Below are 20,344 nucleotides of genomic sequence, written 5' to 3'. Positions count from 1 at the left end.
CCAGTCCATTCCTAAGGAGATCAGCCCTGGGATTTCTTTGGAAGGAATGATGCTAAAGCTGAAACTCCAGTACTTTGGCCACCTCATGCGAAGAGGTGACTCATTGGAAAAGACTCTGATGCTGGGAGGGATTGAGGGCAGGAGGAGAAGGGGACGACAGAGGATGAGATGGCTGGATGGCAGCACGGACTCGATGGACGTGAATCTGAGTGAACTCCGGGAGTTGGTGATGGACAGGGAGGCTTGGTGTGCTGCGATTCATGGGGTCGCAAGGAGTCGGACACGACTGAGCTACTGAACAGAACTGAACTGAAGGCTAAACTGAAACCCTTCCCCACTCTCTGAGCAAACGCGCGCACACACACACGCATGCACACACACTCACATACACATCATGGTAAATTCCTGAATTACAATTAGATTTGTTTAGTACTTCTCAATTCTACCTGAATAGACACATCCCAGGCTATTGGTTGGCCACAGTTGTGTTCTCTGAAATCCCTTTATTTGTGTCTGTGTTCTCTCTCACTCCTGAGAAAAGTGGAAGGGATACAAGTGCAGTTATTATTTAAGGAGAACAGTAAATTTAAAGCAAGGCTTTCAATAGGGAAGACAGTACTCATTTTCAGAAGTTTTCCCTCTCGCACCCATTTTGTGTTTTCATTTAGACATTTTCTATTTGGCCCAGAAAATGTAATGAATCTATTATGGTTTTAATTTTTACAATAGAAGTTCAGTTTTCCCACTAAACCTTGGATTCGTCACTCCAAATGGATATCAAATAAATGAGAAACTAATTAAATGCTGACATTATATAGGGATGTAAAGACTTATACACAGGTACATACTTATGTACATGTTTTAATATATGTAAAGATTCCTTTTCTTTGTGTCAGGAACAAAATATTTCCTTGACTCTGAACTGCGTTTTTTCTCTCCTTACCTTATACATAGGAGGTCAGAGTCCCTCAGTCCCTATAGGTTTCTGTATTTTGTTTTCTGTTTTAATCAGAGCAGAGGCTTGTGAGTATTAGTGCATAAGCTAATCAGGTGTTTCTGCTCTGTTGGGAACATTCATTCAGGTTCATGAGGTTTCATTTCACGGGACCACAGGTCATGAGGAATGGTGTGTTTCCTGCCATATCAGTCGACCAGGATGACACGGTCCTCAGAGTTTGCAGCCGCACTGGCAACCCACTTCAGTACTCTTGCCTGGAAAATCCCAGGGATGGAGGAGCCTTATGGGCTGCAGTCCATGGGGTCGCTCACAGTCAGACAGGACTGAGCCACGTCACTTTCCCTTTTCACTTTCATGCATTGGAGATGGAAATGGCAACCCACCCCAGGGTTCTTGCCTAGAGAATCCCAGGGACAGGGAAGCCTGATGGGCTGCTGTCTATGGGGTCACACAGAGTTGGACATGACTGAAGCGACTTAGCAGGGTGCTCAGGAAGGAGGAATATACTCCTGGTCTGACAGCTACCAGATTGCTGCCACTCCCTAAGGTGAACCCAAGGGAGCTCAGGATATGACAAAATGCAAGGTGCGTGGTCCCAGGATAGGTGAGATGCATGAAAAAAATTATTTCAGTGAGCTCAGACTCTTGCATCTTCCCATATATAGCAAAGTGCTAAATTCCTTAACTTGAGATATCTGGTTTTCTCTACTTCACAAAAATACCTTTGAGGTTCAAACTACCTGCCCTTTCTTGCAAACTTCTATATAACGTGGCCTCTACCCCCTACCTCCTTGGAGCACTTCTCTCAGGGTGACTTGAAATACAGTCTCCTGAGTTCCTACCAAATAAAACATAACTCTCAACTTTTAGGTTGTGACTTTTTTCTTCAAGTCGACACTCAGGAAGAATACACTAGACATCACCATTTCATTCCACTGTCCCCCCCCCCCCCCCCAGTAGATCTATAGTGCTCTACAGGCTGTGCCAATACCCCCACCAAATAAGACATAACTCTCAACTTTTGGGTTGTGACTTTTTTCTTCAAGGTGATAGTCAGGAATAATATACTAGACATCACTGTTTCTTTCCACGAGTTTTTTACTGTCTGTATGGGTGGAGGCATGATCCGCTTGCAATAGTTACACCTTTCGTAGACAGTTTTTATTTTGCCACTACATCTTTTATCGCTCAGCTCTTTTACTTAGAGTGTTGAACCTTTGTTTATCTCAGAATTTCTGAGTTGGCTATAGGGAATTCAGGGATGGTGTTATGTACTAATAGAAGCGTATATCATGGAAAAAAGTGACCTTTCCTTGTTCATGTGGTACACCCGTCTGTTGGGCTGACTTGTCTATCCATCTCTGTCTCACGCTCAGAATGCAGAGCCATGAGGCCCAGGCTGTGTCAGGGAGAAATAGCCTTGTTTCTTTACTTACTCATGATGTTTCATTTTAGATTTAAATAACAACAAAAGATTTAGGACTTATATTTTACATAGTGATTTGCTGGTCAGAGTTTGTCTATCTCCTCCTGGGTTGCATTTCTCCTGACCCAGGAATCGAACCAGCATCTCCTGCTCTGCAGGTGGATTCTTTACCAGCTGAGCTACCAGGGAAGCCCCACAGGCAGCTTAGAAATATATATAATATTATTTGTATCCAGCATCATATGTACCTAAGGCTTCCCATGTGAGAACATTCTTTTCCTTCACTTCTCTTGGCAGTCTTTAGTATAAATTGAAATAAAATAATACTTTTTTTTTTTTGTCCTCTTCTCTGTAAGACGGAGAGTTTCCATGCAGTAGGAACTGCATTTGTTTTACTCACTTGTATTCCTTGGTGACAGTTACATAGTCTGTCATGTAGGTACTCAATGTACGTGTATAATATGAATGGAATGAAGGAATAAACAAATGTAAACACCCCTTCTTTAATAATACATTAAATGGAGGTTTGGATTTAGTTTTTGAGCAAGGAACCTCATCTTTGTTCATAAGAGTTAATAAATAGAACAAAGTACAAATTTAATAATACGAAATGGTAATCATGTTTTAGAAAGGTTAATATGATGTACAGATGAATTGTAATTTTACAAATATTTTAAGTATGTTAGGTGCTGGAAGGAATAAGCAAATCAGCAACAGATAACATGACGGCCAGCATGACTTTAGGACTCATGCCCCTAGAGCTGAATACTTTTATATCTACTTGCTTATTACTGCTGACAAAGTATCGGCTAAAGTAATTCAATGAATTTGGTGGCTAAAGCAGAAATCAGTCAACTGAAATGAACACAGGTGAGTGTACAAGGGTGATGTGGCATCTTAGTCGGTGAGAGTCATGTCAAGGTGAGTTCAGATCTCCATCCGTCTTTTTTAACCGTTTGTACAAGCTGCTTGATGAAGAGAGGGCTCTTATTATCTCCACTCTGATGATATCCCAGGCGCAGTCACTGTATTCTTCCTCTTTCAGGTAGACATGGATTCCATGGAAGTACCTGTTCAAGGCCAGAGTGGGGCCCATCCTTCCCAGGGCAGAGGCTTCCTCTCCCATCACCTGCCCCAGGCAGGCATGGAAGTCCTCCATCTGCTCATGGAGTCCAGTGCGGAGCTGCTCCAGGAGGGTGGGGTCCAAGGCAGCAAAGGAGCACTCTGTGTGGAAGAGGCTGAAGCTCTGCTGGAGCATCTCGTGGAGCACAGAGATGGTCTGGACCTCCTGGAGCTGGTCACCCTCTGCCATCTGCTGGGGGAAACCGAAGCCTTTTCTGTCCTACCGACAGGAGTGAGGGGAGAGTCTGTTCTTTCGGGCCAGGAGCCTGAGGTTCTGGCTGCCAACCAGCACGTGGTTCTGAGACAGATCACAGGCCAGAGATCCTCCCGGGCTGTAGCTGACCAGCACCAGGGCCGTCAGTACAGAGAGCACCAAATCCATGGGGAAGATGAGGCTGCTGCAGGGCTGGCTGAGATGGCATCTGGTGGAACCTTGGAGGTAGGGTGTCTGATGATGATCTTACTAAGCAAGGCTTAGTAGGGATGATGGTACTCATTGTCTGAAAATTTCTGTCTCACTTCCCCTGTGTGTTTTCATTTAGATATTTTCTATTTGACCTAAAACATGTGGTCAATCTAAACTCTTAATTTTTATGGTGGAAGGTTAATTTTCCCAATAAAGTTTGGATTTGTCAATGCCAATGTATATCAGTTAAATGAGAAAGTAAAGAAAGGCTGAAAGTATGTAAGTATGTAAAGACTTACAGAGGTGTATATACTTATTATGTACACATTTAAGTATAATATATATAAGCATTCCTTGTGTTCGTGCTATGTCAAAACAAAAGTTTTCCTTGATTCTTAACTGCATTTCCCCCCTCTTTATCTTACGCATAGGAATTCAGAGTCGCTCAGGCCATATTGGTTTCTGTAGTGTGTTTTCTGTTCCACAGAGCAGAGGCTTGTGATTAAGAGTGAATGAACTACTCCGTAGTTTCTGTTCTTTTGAGAACATTCATTCAGGTTCCTGAGATTACATTGCACTGGGGCCACAAGATCATGAGGAGTGGAGTATCTCCTGCCATATCAGTCAACTAGGATGACACAGTCATCAAGAGTTTCCAGCCCTCCAGGGTGCTCAGGAAGGGGGAAAACACCTGTGGGCTAACAGCTACCAAATTGCAGCTGCTCCCTAAGGTGAGCCCAAGGCAACTCGGGAAGTGAAAAAAATGCAAGAGGCAAGAAAATGCAAGGAAAAATGCCCCAGGAGAGCTGAGGTTCAGGAATGGAATGTTTCCACTGAGCCCAGGCACTTGCCTCTTCCCATACAAAGGAAAAGTGCTAAATTCCTTAACTTGAGATAGCTGGTTTTCTTTAATTCACAAAAATACTTTGATGTTCACTACCTCCCATTTCTTGCAAACTCCTATATAACCTGACTCTTCCCCTCAGCTCCTTGGAGCAATTCCCTCAGGGTGACTTGAGATACTGTCTTCTGAATTCCCACTAAAGAAAGCATAACCGTGAACTTTTCGGTTGTCACTATTTCTTTATTTTTTAAATTAACCTATTTATTTTAATTGGAAGCTAATTACTTTACAATATTGTAGTGGGTTTTGCCATACACTGACATGAATCACCCTTGGGTGTGCATGTGTCCCCATCCTGAATACCCCTCCCACCTCCCTCCCTGTCCCATCCCTCAGTGTGGTCCCAGCACACCAGCCCTGAGCGCCGTGTCACATTCATCCCACCCGGACTGGCGATCTACTTCACATACAGTAAATTACATATTTCAATGGTATTCTCTCAAATCATCCCACCCTCACCTTGCACGGAGTCCAAAATTCTGTTCTTTACATCTGTGTCTCTTCTGCTGTCTCACATATAGGGTCATCATTACCATGTTTATAAATTCCAAATATATGAGTTAATATACTGAATTGGTGTTTTTCTTTCTGACTTACTTCACTGTGTATGATAGGCTCCAGATCAAGTGTCAGGAGCAATATACATGATATGGCAGTTTGTTTCAACTTGCTTTTATGATAGATCTATTGGAAAAGGAAATGGCAACCTACTCCAGTATCCTTGCCTGGAAAATCCCTTGGATGGAGAAACCTAGTAAGCTGTCGTCCATGGGGTTGCAAAAATGTCGGACACGACTGGGAGACTTCACTTTCAATTTCATAGTTTTCCACAGGCTGTGCCAATTACCGCACCAGGAATCCTGCTGCTTTTCTGGTGCATGTAGGTCTGAAAACTGTAATTGCAAGATAATTAATTGTCTTTAGAGCATCACCTCACTCACAAGGTGGTTATCACCTCTAGTAGCACTTTTCCCCTGGAATGACAGTGTCCTCAACCCAAACCCTCGGGTCTCACCTGTGAGGGCAGGCTAACCACATCCCGAGAACTTTAGATTTCTACTGTGGAGGGCCTTGTCACTTAGTTTGCAAAATCATTCATCTTCCAGTATCCCCACCCTCTCCCAGTGCATGTTTGTGTGAAGGAGGGGAGTTCTCAGTGATGACCTCCTCTTCTCCTGATCCATGTCCCCAATATCAAGGGTCAGCAGCCCTCAGATGCTGAGAGCTAAAGTGTGAAGAGCTAAGTAGGTGGAGGCATTATCCAAAGGCAATTGTTATACCTTTGGTAGACAATTTTTATTTTGCCACTACAGCTTTTATCGTTCAAGTCTTTTGCAGAAAGTGTTCAAGATTTGTTTTGCTCAGGATTTCTGCATCAGGTACAGGGAATTCAGGGAGGGTGTGATGTGTTGTTGAAAGCCTGTGTCACAGGATCGGTGCCCTGCAGTTGTTCATTCAGGCCACACCCTTCTGTTGGGTTGACTTGTCGATCCATCTCTGTCTCGTGCTCAGAAGGCAGAGCAGTGAGGCCCAGGCTGTGACAGGGGGAAATAGCCTTGTTTCTTTACTTACTCATGATGTTTTGTTTTAAATTTAAAGAACAGCAAAAAAACATTTAAGAACTTATTTTTTGCATATTGATTTACTGGCCAGTTTGTCTCTCCTGCTGCTGCGTTCCTAAACATTTCATCCTAGGGTTCATACAAAAGGAAGGAACAGAATGGCAAGGGGTGTCACCATATTTTCTGTGATTTTTAACACTAGAGATTGTTTCGTTTCTCATGTCAAGTTTTCCTGGAAGTCAAAACTTGAGAGTTGTTTGTGGATAAGAATAAAACAAATATAATTTTGAATGTCATGAAAGAGAATAGAGACAAATATCTTTTTTGCTGACGGTATGGTAATGTAAGTTGAAGAAAGGTCAATGAAAAAATGGAAGGAATGAGACTATTTGAAAGTTGTCAAACAGTCTCAAAGACAGCCACGTGCACATGCTAAGTCGCTTCAGTCATGTCTGACTCTTTGTGACCCTGTGGACAGGCTCCCCTGACCATGGGATTCTCAAGGCAAGAATACCTGAGTGGGTTGCTATTTCCTCCTCCAGGGAATCTTCCGGGCCCAGGGATTAAACGGTGGACTCATGTTTCCTGGATTGGCAGGCGAGTTCTTTACCACTGGTGTCACCTGAGAAGCCTCCACAGAGATGGACAGGTGAGACCAAAAATTATTTATGTATTCTTGCCCCCAAAAGGGGCCCCAAAGTGTTGAAGGAAGAAAGAAAGGGAACAAAACTTATTCAAGAAATGAACTAGAGAGCCCTCTCATTTGTCATTTGGAGAGAAGGAAACTGAAGACAAGCCTGTCAATTGAGGCAGAGGTTTGATAGACATAGGCTAAATTGAAGCCCTTCCCCACTCACTGAGCAAACACACGTGCACACACGCAGGCATTCCCACGCACACATGCACACACACACTCATGGGCACATCCTTGTTAATTCCTGAATTAAAACTGGATTACCTTGATAGTTCTCAACTCTACCCAGATAGGCACACCCCACAGTTGTCTTCTCTGGAATCCCTTTATTTGTGCCTCTGTTCTGTGTTACTACTGAGTCAAGTTGGAAGGGATGCAAGTGCAGTTATTATTCAAAGGGAATAATAAACCTAAAGCAAGGCTTTAAATAGGAAATAGGTCCTTTGCCATGTAAATGATGTACCTGGGCTCTCTGGAACTATGGTCTGTGATTCTAAGAGTAAGGAGAAGAAAGTGCTTTTAGGTCAACTCTATAGACATAATTGTGTTTAGGTAACGTCTATCTAAGAACGTCTCCCTGGATTTTGGTAACTTGAAACTAAGTGAAGAGAATTCATGGACTTTCTGTGCCGTGTGCTTAGTGGTGTTGCACTCTTTGGGACCCCATGGGCTACAGCCCATCAGGCTCCTCTGTCCACGGGGATTCTCCAAACAGGAATACTGGAGTGGGTTGCGTAACCCTCCTGCAGGGGATCTTGCCAACCCAGGTCTCCAACATTGCAGGCAGATACTTTAGCAACTGAACCAACAGGAAAGCCCAAGAAAACTGCAGTGGGTAGGTAGCCTATCGTTTCTTCAGGGGATCTTCCTGACCCAGGAATCAAACCGGCGTCTCCTGCTCTGCAGGTCAATTCTTTACCAGCTGAGCTACCAGAGAAGTCCCACAGGTACTTAGGAAGATATGCAATATCATTTGTATCCAGACTCATATGTACCTAAAGATTCCCATGTGAGAACATTCTTTTCCTTTCCTTCTGTTAGCTTAGAAAGATATATAATATTATTTGTATCCAGCATCATATGTACCTAAGGCTTCTCATGTGAGAACATTCTTTTCCTTCACTTCTCTTTGCAGTCTTTAGTATAATTGAAATAAAATAATACTGTGTTTATGTCCTCTTCTCTGTAAGACTGGAAGTTTCCATGCGGTAGGAACTGCATTTGCTTTCTTCACTTGTATTCCTCGGTGACAATCACACAGTCTGTCACGTAGGTACTCAACGTATGTGTATAATATGAATGGAACGAATGAGTAAACAATAGTAAACACCCATTCTTAAATAATACATTAAATGGAGGTTTGGATTTAGTTTTTGAGCAAGGAAACTCATTTTTGTTCATAAGAATTAATAAATAGAACAAAGTACAAATTTAATAATACGAAATGGTAATCATGTCGTAGAAAGTTTAATATGATGTACAGATGAATTGTAATTTTACAAATATTTTAAGTATGTTAGGTGCAGGAAGGAATAAGCAAATCAGCAACAGATAACATGACGGCCAGCATGACTTTAGGACTCATGCCCCTAGAGCTGAATACTTTTATATCTACTTGCTTATTACTGCTGACAAAGTATTGGCTAAAGTAATTCAATGAATTTGGTGGCTAAAGCAGAAATCAGTCAACTGAAATGAACACAGGTGAGTGTACAAGGGTGATGTGGCATCTTAGTCGGTGAGAGTCATGTCAAGGTGAGTTCAGATCTCCATCCATCTTTTTTAACCGTTTGTACAAGCTGCTTGATGAAGAGAGGGCTCTTATTATCTCCACTCTGATGATATCCCAGGCGCAGTCACTGTATTCTTCCTCTTTCAGGTAGACATGGATTCCATGGAAGTACCTGTTCAAGGCCAGAGTGGGGCCCATCCTTCCCAGGGCAGAGGCTTCCTCTCCCATCACCTGCCCCAGGCAGGCATGGAAGTCCTCCATCTGCTCATGGAGTCCAGTGCGGAGCTGCTCCAGGAGGGTGGTGTCCAAGGCAGCAAAGGAGCACTCTGTGTGGAAGAGGTTGAAGCTCTGCTGGAGCATCTCGTGGAGCACAGAGATGGTCTGGACCTCCTGGAGCTGGTCACCCTCTGCCATCTGCTGGGGAAAACCGAAGCCTTTTGTGTCCTACCGACAGGAGTGAGGGGAGAGTCTGTTCTTTCGGGCCAGGAGCCTGAGGTTCTGGCTGCCAACCAGCACGTGGTTCTGAGACAGATCACAGGCCAGAGATCCTCCCGGGCTGTAGCTGACCAGCACCAGGGCCGTCAGTACAGAGAGCACCAAATCCATGGGGAAGATGAGGCTGCTGCAGGGCTGGCTGAGATGGCATCTGGTGGAACCTTGGAGGTAGGGTGTCTGATGATGATCTTTCTAAGCAAGGCTTAGTAGGGAAGATGGTACTCACTGTCTGAAAATTTCTGTCTCACTTCCCCTGTGCATTTTCATTTAGATATTTTCTATTTGACCTAGAAAATGTGGTCAATCTAAATTCTTAATTTTTACGATGGAAGGTTAATTTTCCCAATAAAGTTTGGATTTGTCAATGCAAATGTATATCAGTTAAATGAGAAAGTAAAGAAAGGCTGAAAGTATGTAAGTATGTAAAGACTTACAGAGGTGTATATACTTATTATGTACACATTTAAGTATAATATATATAAGCATTCCTTGTGTTCGTGCTATGTCAAAACAAAAGTTTTCCTTGATTCTTAACTGCATTTCCCCCCTCTTTATCTTACGCATAGGAATTCAGAGTCGCTCAGGCCATATTGATTTCTGTAGTTTGTTTTCTGTTTCACAGAGCAGAGGCTTGTGATTAAGAGTGAATGAACTACTCTGTAGTTTCTGTTCTTTTGAGAACATTCATTCAGGTTCCTGAGATTACATTGCACTGGGGCCACAAGATCATGAGGAGTGGAGTCTCTCCTGCCATATCAGTCAACTAGGATGACACAGTCATCAAGAGTTTCCAGCCCTCCAGGGTGCTCAGGAAGGGGGAAAACACCTGTGGGCTAACAGTTACCAAATTGCAGCTGCTCCCTAAGGTGAGCCCAAGGCAACTTGGGAAGTGAAAAAATGCAAGAGGCAAGAAAATGCAAGGAAAAATGCCCCAGGAGAGCTGAGGTTCAGGAATGGAATGTTTTCACTGACCCAGGCATTTGCCTCTTCCTATACAAAGAAAAAGTGCTAAATTCCTTAACTTGAGATACCTGGTTTTCTTAAATTCTCAAAAATATTTTGATGTTCACACTACATCCCCTTTCTTGCAAATTCCTATATAACCTGACTCTTCCCTCTCCTCCTTGGAGGAATTGCTCAGGGTGAATAGATTTACTGCCTCCCGAATTCCCACCAAAGAAAACTTAACTTTCAACTTTTACGTTATCATTATTTCTTTATTTTTTTAGTTAAGTTATTTAATTTAATTAGAAGCTAATTAAAATATTGTAGTGGTTTTTGCCATACATTGACGTGAATCACCCTTGGTTGTACATGTGTCCCCATCCTGAATGCCCCTCCCACCTCCCTCCCTGTCCCATCCCTCAGTGTGGTCCGAGCACACCAGCCCTGAGGGCCGTGTAACATTCATCGCACCCGGACTGGTGATCTACTTCACATATGGTAAATTACATATTTCAGTGGTATTCTCTCAAATCATCTCACCCTCACCTTCTCACACAGAGTCCAAAATTCTGTTCTTTACATCTGTGTCTCTTTTGCTGTCTCACATGTAGGGTCATCGTTACCATGTTTCTAAATTCCAAATATATGCATTAATATACTGTATTGCTGTTTTTCTTTCTGACTTACTCCACTGTGTATAATAGGCTCCAGATCAACAGTCAGGAACTATATACAAGACATGACAGTTCTTTCCACCTGCTTTTTATGGTAGATCTATTGGAGAAGGAAATGACAGCCCACTCCAGTATTCTAGCCTGGACAATCCCATGGATGGAGGAGCACAGTAGGCTACAGTCCATGGGGTTGCCAAGAGTCGGACACGACTGAGAGACTTCACTTTCAATTTCATAGTCTTCCACAGGCTGTGCCAATATCCTCACCGGGAATCCTGCTTCTTTTCTGGTGCATGTAGTTCTGAAGATTCTAATTCCAAAAAAAATTGTCTTTCGAGCACCACCTTATTCAGAAGGTGGTGCTCCACCACCTCCAGTTGCACTTTTCCTCTGGAATGAGATTGTCCTCAACCCAGCCTCTCAGGGCCTCACCAGCGAGGGCAGGCTAATCACATCCCAAGAACTTCAGATTTCTACTGTGGAGGGTCTTGTCTCTTTGTTTGCAAAATCATTCATCTTCAAGCATCTCCACCCTCTCCCAGTACGTGTTTGTGTAAAGGAGGGGAGTTTTCAGTACGACCTCCTCTTCTCCTGATCCATGTCCCCAATATCAAGGGTCAGCAGCTAAAGTGTGAAGAGCTAAGTAGGTGCAGGCATTATCCAATGGCAATTGTTATACCTTTGGTACACAAATTTTTTTGGCCACTACAGCTTCTATCGTTCAAGTCATTTACTGAAAGAGTTTAGGATTGGTTTTGCTCAGAATTTCTGCGTCGGGTATAGGGAATTCAGGGAGGGTGTGATGTGTTGTTGAAAGCCTGTGTCACAGGATCGGTGCCCTGCAGTTGTTCATTCAGGCCACACCCTTCTGTTGGGCTGACTTGTCGATCCATCTCTGTCTCGTGCTCAGAAGGCAGAGCAGTGAGGCCCAGGCTGTGACAGGGGGAAATAGCCTTGTTTCTTTACTTACTCATGATGTTTTGTTTTAAATTTAAAGAACAGCAAAAAACATTTACGAACTTATTTTTTGCATATTGATTTACTGGCCAGTTTGTCTCTCCTACTGCTGCGTTCCAAAACATTTCATCCTAGGGTTCATACAAAAGGAAGGGACAGAATGGCAAGGGGCCCACCGTATTTTCTGTGATTTTCAACATTAGAGATTTTTTGTTTCTCGTGTCAACTTTCCTGGAATGCAAAACTTGAGAGTTGTTTGTGGACAAAAATAAAACAAATATAATTTTCAATGTCATGAAAGAGAATATAGACAAATGTCTTTTTGCTGACACTATGGTAATGTAAGTTGAAGAAAGGTCAATGAAAAAATGGAAGGAATCATAATATTTGAAAGTTGTCAAACAGTCTCCAAGACAGCCACGTGCACGTGCTAAGTCGCTTCAGTCATGTCTGACTCTTTGTGACCCTGTGGACAGGCTCCCCTGACCATGGGATTCTCCAAGCAAGAATACCTGAGTGGGTTGCTATTTCCTCCTCCAGGGAATCTTTCTGACCCAGGGATTAAACCACGGACTCTTATGTCTCCTGGAATGGCAGGCGAGTTCTTTACCACTGGAGTCACCTGGGAAGCCTCCACAAATATGGCCAGGTGAGACCAAAATTGTATATATATGCTTGACCCCAAAGGGGCCCCAAAGTGTTGAAGAAAGAATGAAAGGGAACAAAACTTATTCAAGAAACAAATTAGAGAGCCCTCTCATTTGTCATTTGGAGAGAAGCAAACTGAAGACAAGCCTGTCAATTGAGGCACAGATTTGATAGACCTAGGCTAAATTGAGGCCCTTCACCACTCACTGGGCAAACACACGTGCACACACGCAGGCATTCCCACACACACATGCACAAACACACTCATGGGTACATCCTTGTTAATTCCTGAATTACAACTGGATTACCTTAATAGTTCTCAATTCTACCCAGATAGGCACACCCCAGGCTATTGGTTGGGCACAGTTGTCTTCTCTGGAATCCCTTTACTGTGGTTCTGTTCTGTGTTACTACTGAGTCAAGGTGGAAGGGATGCAAGTGTAGTTATTATTTAAAGGGAATAATAAATCTAAAGCAAAGCTTTAAAATGGGAAGACAGTACTCACTGTCATAAATTTTCTCTCACATCCATTTTGTGTTCTCATTTAGACATTTTCTATTTGACCCAGAAAATGTAATCAATCTATTCTTAAAAATTTAACAATGAGTTTTTTCTTTCCCACTAAACTTTGGATTTGTCACACCAAATGGATATCAAATAAATGAAAAACTAATTAAAGGCTGAGGTTATATAGGGATTTCAAGAATTATACACATGTATATACTTATGTACACATTTTAATACACATAAAGATTCCTTTTCTTTGTATCAAGAACAAAATTTTTCCTTGAGTCTGAACTGCATTTTTCTCTCCTTACATTATACATAGGAGGTCAGAGTCCCTCAGCCCATATGGGTTTCTGTAGTTTGTTTTGTTTTAATCAGAGCTGCTGCTGCTAAGTCACTTCAGTCGTGTCCAACCCTGTGCAACCCCATAGACGGCAGCCCACCATGCTCCCCCGTCCCTGGGATTCTCCAGTCAAGAACACTGGAGTGGGTTGCCATTTCCTTCTCCAATGCATGAAAGTGAGAAGTGAAAGTGAAGTCGCTCAGTCGTGTCCGACTCTTAGCAACCCCATGGACTGCAGCCCACCAGGCTCCTCCGTCCATGGGATTTTCTAGGCAAGAGTACTGGTCTGGGGTGCCATTGCAGAGGCTTGTAATTATGAGTGCATGAGCTAATCAGTTGTTTCTGCTCTTTTGAGAACATTCATTCGGGTGACTGAGGTTACATTTCAGTGGACCACAGGTCATGAAGAATGGAGTATTTCCTGCCATAGCAGTAAACCAAGATGATAAAGTCATCAGTTTCCAGCCCTCCAGGGTGCTCAGAAAGGAGGAATAGACCCCTGGTCTGACAGCTATCAGATTGCAGCCACTCCCTAAGGTGAGCCCAAGGGAACTCAGGATGTGAAAAAGTGCAAGGCGCATGGCCCCAGGATAGGTGAGATGCATGAAAAGAATGATTTCGGTGAGCCCAGACTCTTGCATCTTCCCATACAGAGCAAAGTGCTAAATTCCTTTACTTGAGAGATCTGGTTTTCTCTACTTCACAAAAATACTTTTGAGGTTCAGACTACCTGCCCGTACTTGCAAACTTCTATTACAACCTGGCTCCCCCTCTCCCCTGCCAACCTCCTCGGAGCACTTCTCTCAGGATGACTAGAAATACTGTCTCCTGAATTCCCACCCGATAAAATGTAACTCTCACCATTTAGGTTGTGACACTTTTCTTCAAGTCGACAGTCAGGAATGATGCGCTAGACGTGGCTGTTTCTTTCCACCGGTGTTTTATGGTCGATCTACAGTCCTCTGCACGCTGTGCTAACAACCCCGCCAGGAAGCCTGTTTCTTTCCCGTGCACTTAAGTGTGAAGATTCTAAACCAGGATAATTAATTATATTTCCAACAGTGCCTCACTCACAAGGTAGTTTTCAGCCCTGACAGCACTATTCGTCTGGAATGACAGTGTCCTTCGCCCAAACTCTCTGGCACTCACTCGTGAGGGCAGGCTTACCACATCCTCAGAAGTTCAGGATCTACTGTGGAGGGGCTTGTCTCTTTCTCTGCAAAATCATTCACCTTCCAGGATCCCCACCCTCACCCTGGAGTGTTTCTGTGAAGGACCCGAGTTCTCCGTGATGACTTCCTCTTCTGACCTGTGTCTGCAGGTATCAAGGGTCAGCAGCCAAGATGCTGAGAGCTAAAGTGTGTTTTTGTCTACGTGTGTGTGTGTCAGTCACTCAGTCATGTCCGGTTCGTTGTGTCCCTATGGACTGAGCCCGCCAGACTCTTGTGTCTATGGGATTTTCCAGGTGAGACTACTACCCAGGTGGTGGCATTATCCAGTTGCAGTAGTTACACTTTAGTAGGCAATTTTTATTTTGTCCTTGCAGCTTCTTTCATTGAAACCTTTTATTTAAACTGCTGAACACTTGTTTTCCTCAGAATTTCTGAGCTGGCTATAGGGAGTTCAGAGGTGGTATTGCATATTCTTAGAAGCCTGTGTCACAGGAATCAGTGACCTTTAGTATTCATGCGGTACATCCGAATGTTGGGCTGACTTCTCTTTCCATCTCTGTTTTGTGCTGAGAATGTGGAGCCATGAGGCCAGGCTGTGTCAGGGAGATATAGCCTTCTTTCTTTACTTTCTCATGATGTTTCTTTTAAAATTTAAAAAACAATTAAAGATTTAGGAACTTATAATTAATTATATAGTGATTCACTGGTCAAAGTTTGTCTCTGTCCTCCTGGGTTATGTTCCATTTCATTCTAGGGTTAATACAAAGGGAAATAAAAGAATGGCAGAGGGGCTTCACCTCATTTTCTATTATTTTCAAGGATTTGGATATTAGTCACTCATTTGAACTTTACTAGAAATTAAAAGAGTAGATGTTTGTGGGCAAAAATAAAACATATGTATATCTGAATGTGATGAAAGTGAAGAAAGATAAGTGACATTTCTGCTGACTAAATGGCAAAATGCAAGTTAAATCTAAAAAAAAACTCAGCCAAACAGTGGAAGAATCGTAACATTTAAAGGACGTTAAACAGTCACAAACACAAGCATGTGTGTGTGCGAAGTCACTTCAGTCAAGTCTGACAGGCTCCCTTGTCCATGGGATTCTCCAGGCAAGAATACTGGAGTGGGTTGCCATTTCCTCCTCCAGGGGATCTTCCCGACCCAGGGATCAAACCCAGGTCTCTTATGACTCCTGCAGTGGCAGGTGGGTTCTTTAGCACCAGTGGCACCTGGGGAGGCCCCAGAAAGACAGCCAGATGAGTCCAAAAATTATCCACGTACTCTTGCCCCCCAAAGTTTCCCTGAAGTGTTGAAGGAAGAGAAAAAAAAGAAAAACCCAAAACTTACTTAATATACAGGAGAAGGAAATGACAACCCACTCGAGTTTCCTTGCCTGGAGATTGCATGGACCTGGAGCCTGGGGGTACAGTCCATTTCAGTTCAGTCACTCAGATGTGTCTGAGTCTTGTGACCCCATGGGCTGCAGCACCCCAGGCCTCCCTGTCCATCACCAACTCCCCGAGCTTACTCAAACTCATGTCCATTGAGTCGCTGATGTCATCCAGCCATCTCATCTTCTGTCACCCCCTTCTCCTCCCGCCTTCCATGTTTCCCAATATCAGGATGTTTTCAAAAAATGAGTTCTTCACATCAGGTAGCCAAAGTATTGGAGTTTCAGCTTCAGCATCAGTCCTTCCAAAGAATATTCAGGACGGATTTCCTTTAGGATGGACTGGTTGGATCTCTTTGCATTCAGTGGGACTCTCAAGAGTCTTCTCCAACACCACAGTTGAAAAGCATCAATTCTTCAGCACTCAGCTTTCTTTATGGTCCAACTCTCACATCCATACGTGACTATTGGAAAAACCATAGCCTTGACTTGATGGACCTTTGTTGGCATAGTGATGTCTCTGCTTTTTAATATGCTGTCTAGGTTGGTTGTAAGTGACAAATGTGGTCCACGGGAGAAGGGAATGGCCAACCACTTCAGCATTCTTGCCTTGAGAATCACATGAACAGTATGAAAAGGATACAGTCCACAGAGTTGCAAATAGGTTGTACTCAGCTGAGCAACTGACATGTATTTAACCTAGGAATCAGAGATCTCTGAGAGTGTTTGTTCCTAGGCAGATTGATAAGCCTGTGGACCCCAAGGAGGAGAGGGGGGTCTGGGGCCCTCCAGGAGGATATAGGGTTTGGAGTTCTCAAGGAGAAGAAACACACACTTTTTTTTCAACATTGGTTTGTCTTAGTCAACAGAACAGTGTATCTTGCTTAAGATGTTTATTATGACAGTGATTGTGGTGAGATTTTTCTATTGTTAGTTCTAATCCCATTATCTTAAAATGTCAAAGGGGTGGGGAGAGGCCTGTCCCTCTACTGCTTTCCATGATAATTAATGAGCCCACCTGATCTCAGTCCCACTAGAACTAGCAATCTCCTCCCCCATACTCCTCTCCCTCCTTCCCAATTCCCCACTTCCCCACCCTCTACTCCCCACCCCTCCATTGCTCTCAGAATGAAGCCTGTCATCAAGTATTAATACTTCCCATCCCCAGTGCACCACACATGGTGGGCTGTTGCAACAGGACCTTGCTTCAGACACGTAAGCGCCTCCCATCCATTATACCATCCATGCCTTTGTTCTTGACGGCACATTCTTTCTTTGGTCTTGAAGCTGGGCAAAGTGTCTTGTAAGCCTGAAGGGTACAACCCAACTATTGGTGGCAGGCAGGAGATGGCAGAAACTCCTGTGAGTGCCAAGATAAAGGATGAGGGATGGGAAGTTATTGGGGGCATCCACTAGCATGTGGAGCCCCAAAGTTGCTGGGTGACCCTGAGGTGGCTCTCCACTAACCCAGGGGGCCCAAAAGTTGGTGACTGTAATCCCCAAATTGTAGGGTATTCCTGAGGTCACCATCCACTACCATAGGGTTCCCAAGAATTGCAGGGTGGAATCCCAGAAGCAACAGGGAAATCCCTGGGTGCCTGTCCACTAGGACATGGGGCCTTTGGGTGGCTGTCCTTGTTGAATGTGGGCTGCCCGGAAATTAGGAGAACAATGGCCTCTGCTAGCTCTACTACTGTATCAAAGTGAGCCTTTTGTAATTGATAAAGCAAGCTTGCTGGAAGGAATGGATATTTCTCTTGTGCCTTTGCCACATAAATGATCTACCTGGCTCTCTGGAACTATGGTCTGTGATTCTAAGAGTAAGGAGAAAAAAGTGCTTTTTGGTCAACTCTATAGAAATAATTGTGTTTAGGTAACGTCTATCTAAGAACATCTCCCTGGATTTTGGTAACTTGAAACTAAGTGAAGAGAATTCATGGACTTTCTGTGCCGTGTGCTTAGTGGTGTTGCACTCTTTGGGACCCCGTGGGCTACAGCCCTCTAGGCTCCTCTGGCCACGGGGATTCTCCAGACAGGAATACTAGAGTGGGTTGCGTAACCCTCCTGCAGGGGATCTTGCCAACCCAGGTCTCCAGCCTTACAGGCATTTTCTTTTCCAACTGAACCATCAGGGAAGCCCAAGAATACTGCAGTGGGTAGGTAGCCTATCCCTTCTCAAAGGGATCTTCCTGACCCAGGAATCGAACAGGGGTCTTCAGCTCTGCACGCGCACACTTTACCAGCTGAGCTACCAGGGAAGCTCTGTAGGCAGCTTAGTAAGGTAGATAATATTATTTGTCTTTCCAGCATCATTTTGACCTATGGCTTCCCGTGTGAGGACATTCTTTTCCTTTACTTCTCTTTGCAATCCCTACTATAATTAAAATAAAATAATACTGTTTTTATGTCCTTTTCTGTGTAAGACTGAGAGTTTCCATGCAGTAGGAGCTACATTTGCTTTATTCACTTGTATTCCTTGGTGAGAATTACACATTGACAACGTAGGTACTCAGTGTATTTGTATAATATGAATGGAACGAAGGAATAAACAAATGTAACCACCCATTCTTCAATAAAGTTTTAATATGGGGGTGTCGTTTTTCATTTTTGAGTAACGAAACTCATTTTCTATGATTTAATAAATAGAACAAAGTACAAATTTAATAACACAAAATCATAAACATGTTTTAGAAATTTTAATATGATGTACAGATGAAATGTAACAACAAATTTCCTAATATTTTAAGTATGTTAAATGCAAGAAGGTATAAATAAATCAGCAACAGATAACATCAGGGAAGGCATCATTTCAGGACTCATGCCCCTACAGCTGAATACTTTTATATCTACTTGCTTTTTACTACTGACAAAGTATCAGCTAAAGTAATTCAATGAATTTGGTGGCTGGAGCAGAAATCAGAGTCTTCTGAAATGAACACAGGCGGGTGTACGAGGGTGATGTGGCATCTTAGTCGGCAAGAGTCATCAAGGTGAGTTCAGATCTCCACCCATCTTTGTTAACCTTTTTTGCAAGGTGGTTGATGAAGTGAGGGCTCTCATCATCTCGACTCTGACGATTTCCCAGGCGCAGTCGCTGTATCCCTTCTCTTGCAGGTAGTCATGGATGCCCTGGAAGTACTTCTTCACGGTCACAATGGGGTCCATCTTTCCCAGTTCAGAGTCTTTCTCTCCCATCACGGGACCTCTGCAGGTGTCCAGGTGGTCCAGCTGCTGTTGGAGTCCAGTGCAGAGCTGCTCCAGGAGGGTGGTGTTCCAGGCAGCAGAGGAGTGCTCTGTGTGGAAGACGTTGAAGCTCTGCTGGAGCATCTCGTAGAGCACAGAGAAGGCCTGGTCCTTCTGGAGCTGGTCGCCCTCCACCATCTCCTGGGGAAGACCAAAGTCTTTTCTGTCCTGCAGACAGGAATGAGGTGACAGTCTGTTCATTCGGTCCAGGAGCCTGAGGTTCTCCCTGGCATCCAGCATGAGTTTCCGAGATAGGTAACAACCCAGAGATCCTCCTGGGCCATAGCTGACCAGCACCAGGGCCATCAGTAGAGAGAGCAAGAAGGCCATGGGGAAGATGCGGCTGCTGCTGGGCTGGCTGAGATGGGGTCAGGGGGAACCTTCAGGTAGGTTCTCTGATGACGATGGTTCTAAGCAAGGCTTTAAATAGGGAAGACGGTACTCATCATCCGAAAATTCCTCCCTCACTTCCTGTTTCTTTTCATTTAGATATTTTCTACTTGACCTAGAAAATGTAGCCAATCTAAATTCTTAATTTTTACAGAGGAAATTTAATTTTCCCAATAAAATTTGGATTTGTCAATATAAATGTATATCAATTAAATGAGAAACTAAATAAAGGTTCAAGATATGTACGTATGGAAAGACTTATAGACGTGTACATAGTTATTAGGCACAAATTTAGGTATAATATATATAAACATTCTTTTTGTTTATCTTATGTCAGGAATATAATTTTCCCTTGATTCTTAACTGCATTTTTCCCTCCTTATCTTACACATAGGAATGCACAGTCACTCAGGCCATATTGAGTGCTCAGGATATGACAAAATGCAAGGTGCGTGGTCCCAGGATAGGTGAGATGCATGAAAAAAATTATTTCAGTGAGCTCAGCCTCTTGCATCTTCCCATATATAGCAAAGTGCTAAATTCCTTAACTTGAGATATCTGGTTTTCTCTACTTCACAAAAATACCTTTGAGGTTCAAACTACCTGCCCTTTCTTGCAAACTGCTATATAACGTGGCCTCTACCCCCCACCTCCTTGGAGCACTTCTCTCAGGGTGACTTGAAATACAGTCTCCTGAGTTCCTACCAAATAAAACATAACTCTCAACTTTTAGGTTGTGACTTTTTTCTTCAAGTCGACACTCAGGAAGAATAC

At 43.4% G+C, this 20,344-nt stretch overlaps 1 protein-coding gene and 2 pseudogenes across 1 annotated transcript; all 3 read right to left on the bottom strand.

Moving 5' to 3' along the window:
- Positions 1-3,300: 3,300 nt before the first annotated feature.
- On the bottom strand, positions 3,301-3,888 carry LOC121818540 (interferon tau-like; annotated as a pseudogene).
- A 4,934-nt stretch (positions 3,889-8,822) lies between these two features.
- On the bottom strand, positions 8,823-9,410 carry LOC114112848 (interferon tau-like; annotated as a pseudogene).
- Positions 9,411-18,620: 9,210 nt separating this feature from the next.
- On the bottom strand, positions 18,621-19,580 carry IFNT6 (ovine trophoblast protein-1 p12). Its single transcript, NM_001101735.1, is given in 1 exon segment — positions 18,621-19,580. A coding segment is annotated over 1 exon segment (588 nt). The 5' UTR covers positions 19,511-19,580; the 3' UTR covers positions 18,621-18,922.
- Between the last annotated feature and the right edge of the window lie 764 nt (positions 19,581-20,344).

Source organism: Ovis aries, chromosome 2 (assembly GCF_016772045.2).
Source record: "Ovis aries strain OAR_USU_Benz2616 breed Rambouillet chromosome 2, ARS-UI_Ramb_v3.0, whole genome shotgun sequence".
Taxonomy (NCBI): domain Eukaryota; kingdom Metazoa; phylum Chordata; class Mammalia; order Artiodactyla; family Bovidae; genus Ovis; species Ovis aries.
Note: the sequence above shows the minus strand (reverse complement) of the source record. Positions and strands in the feature narration are given on the sequence as shown.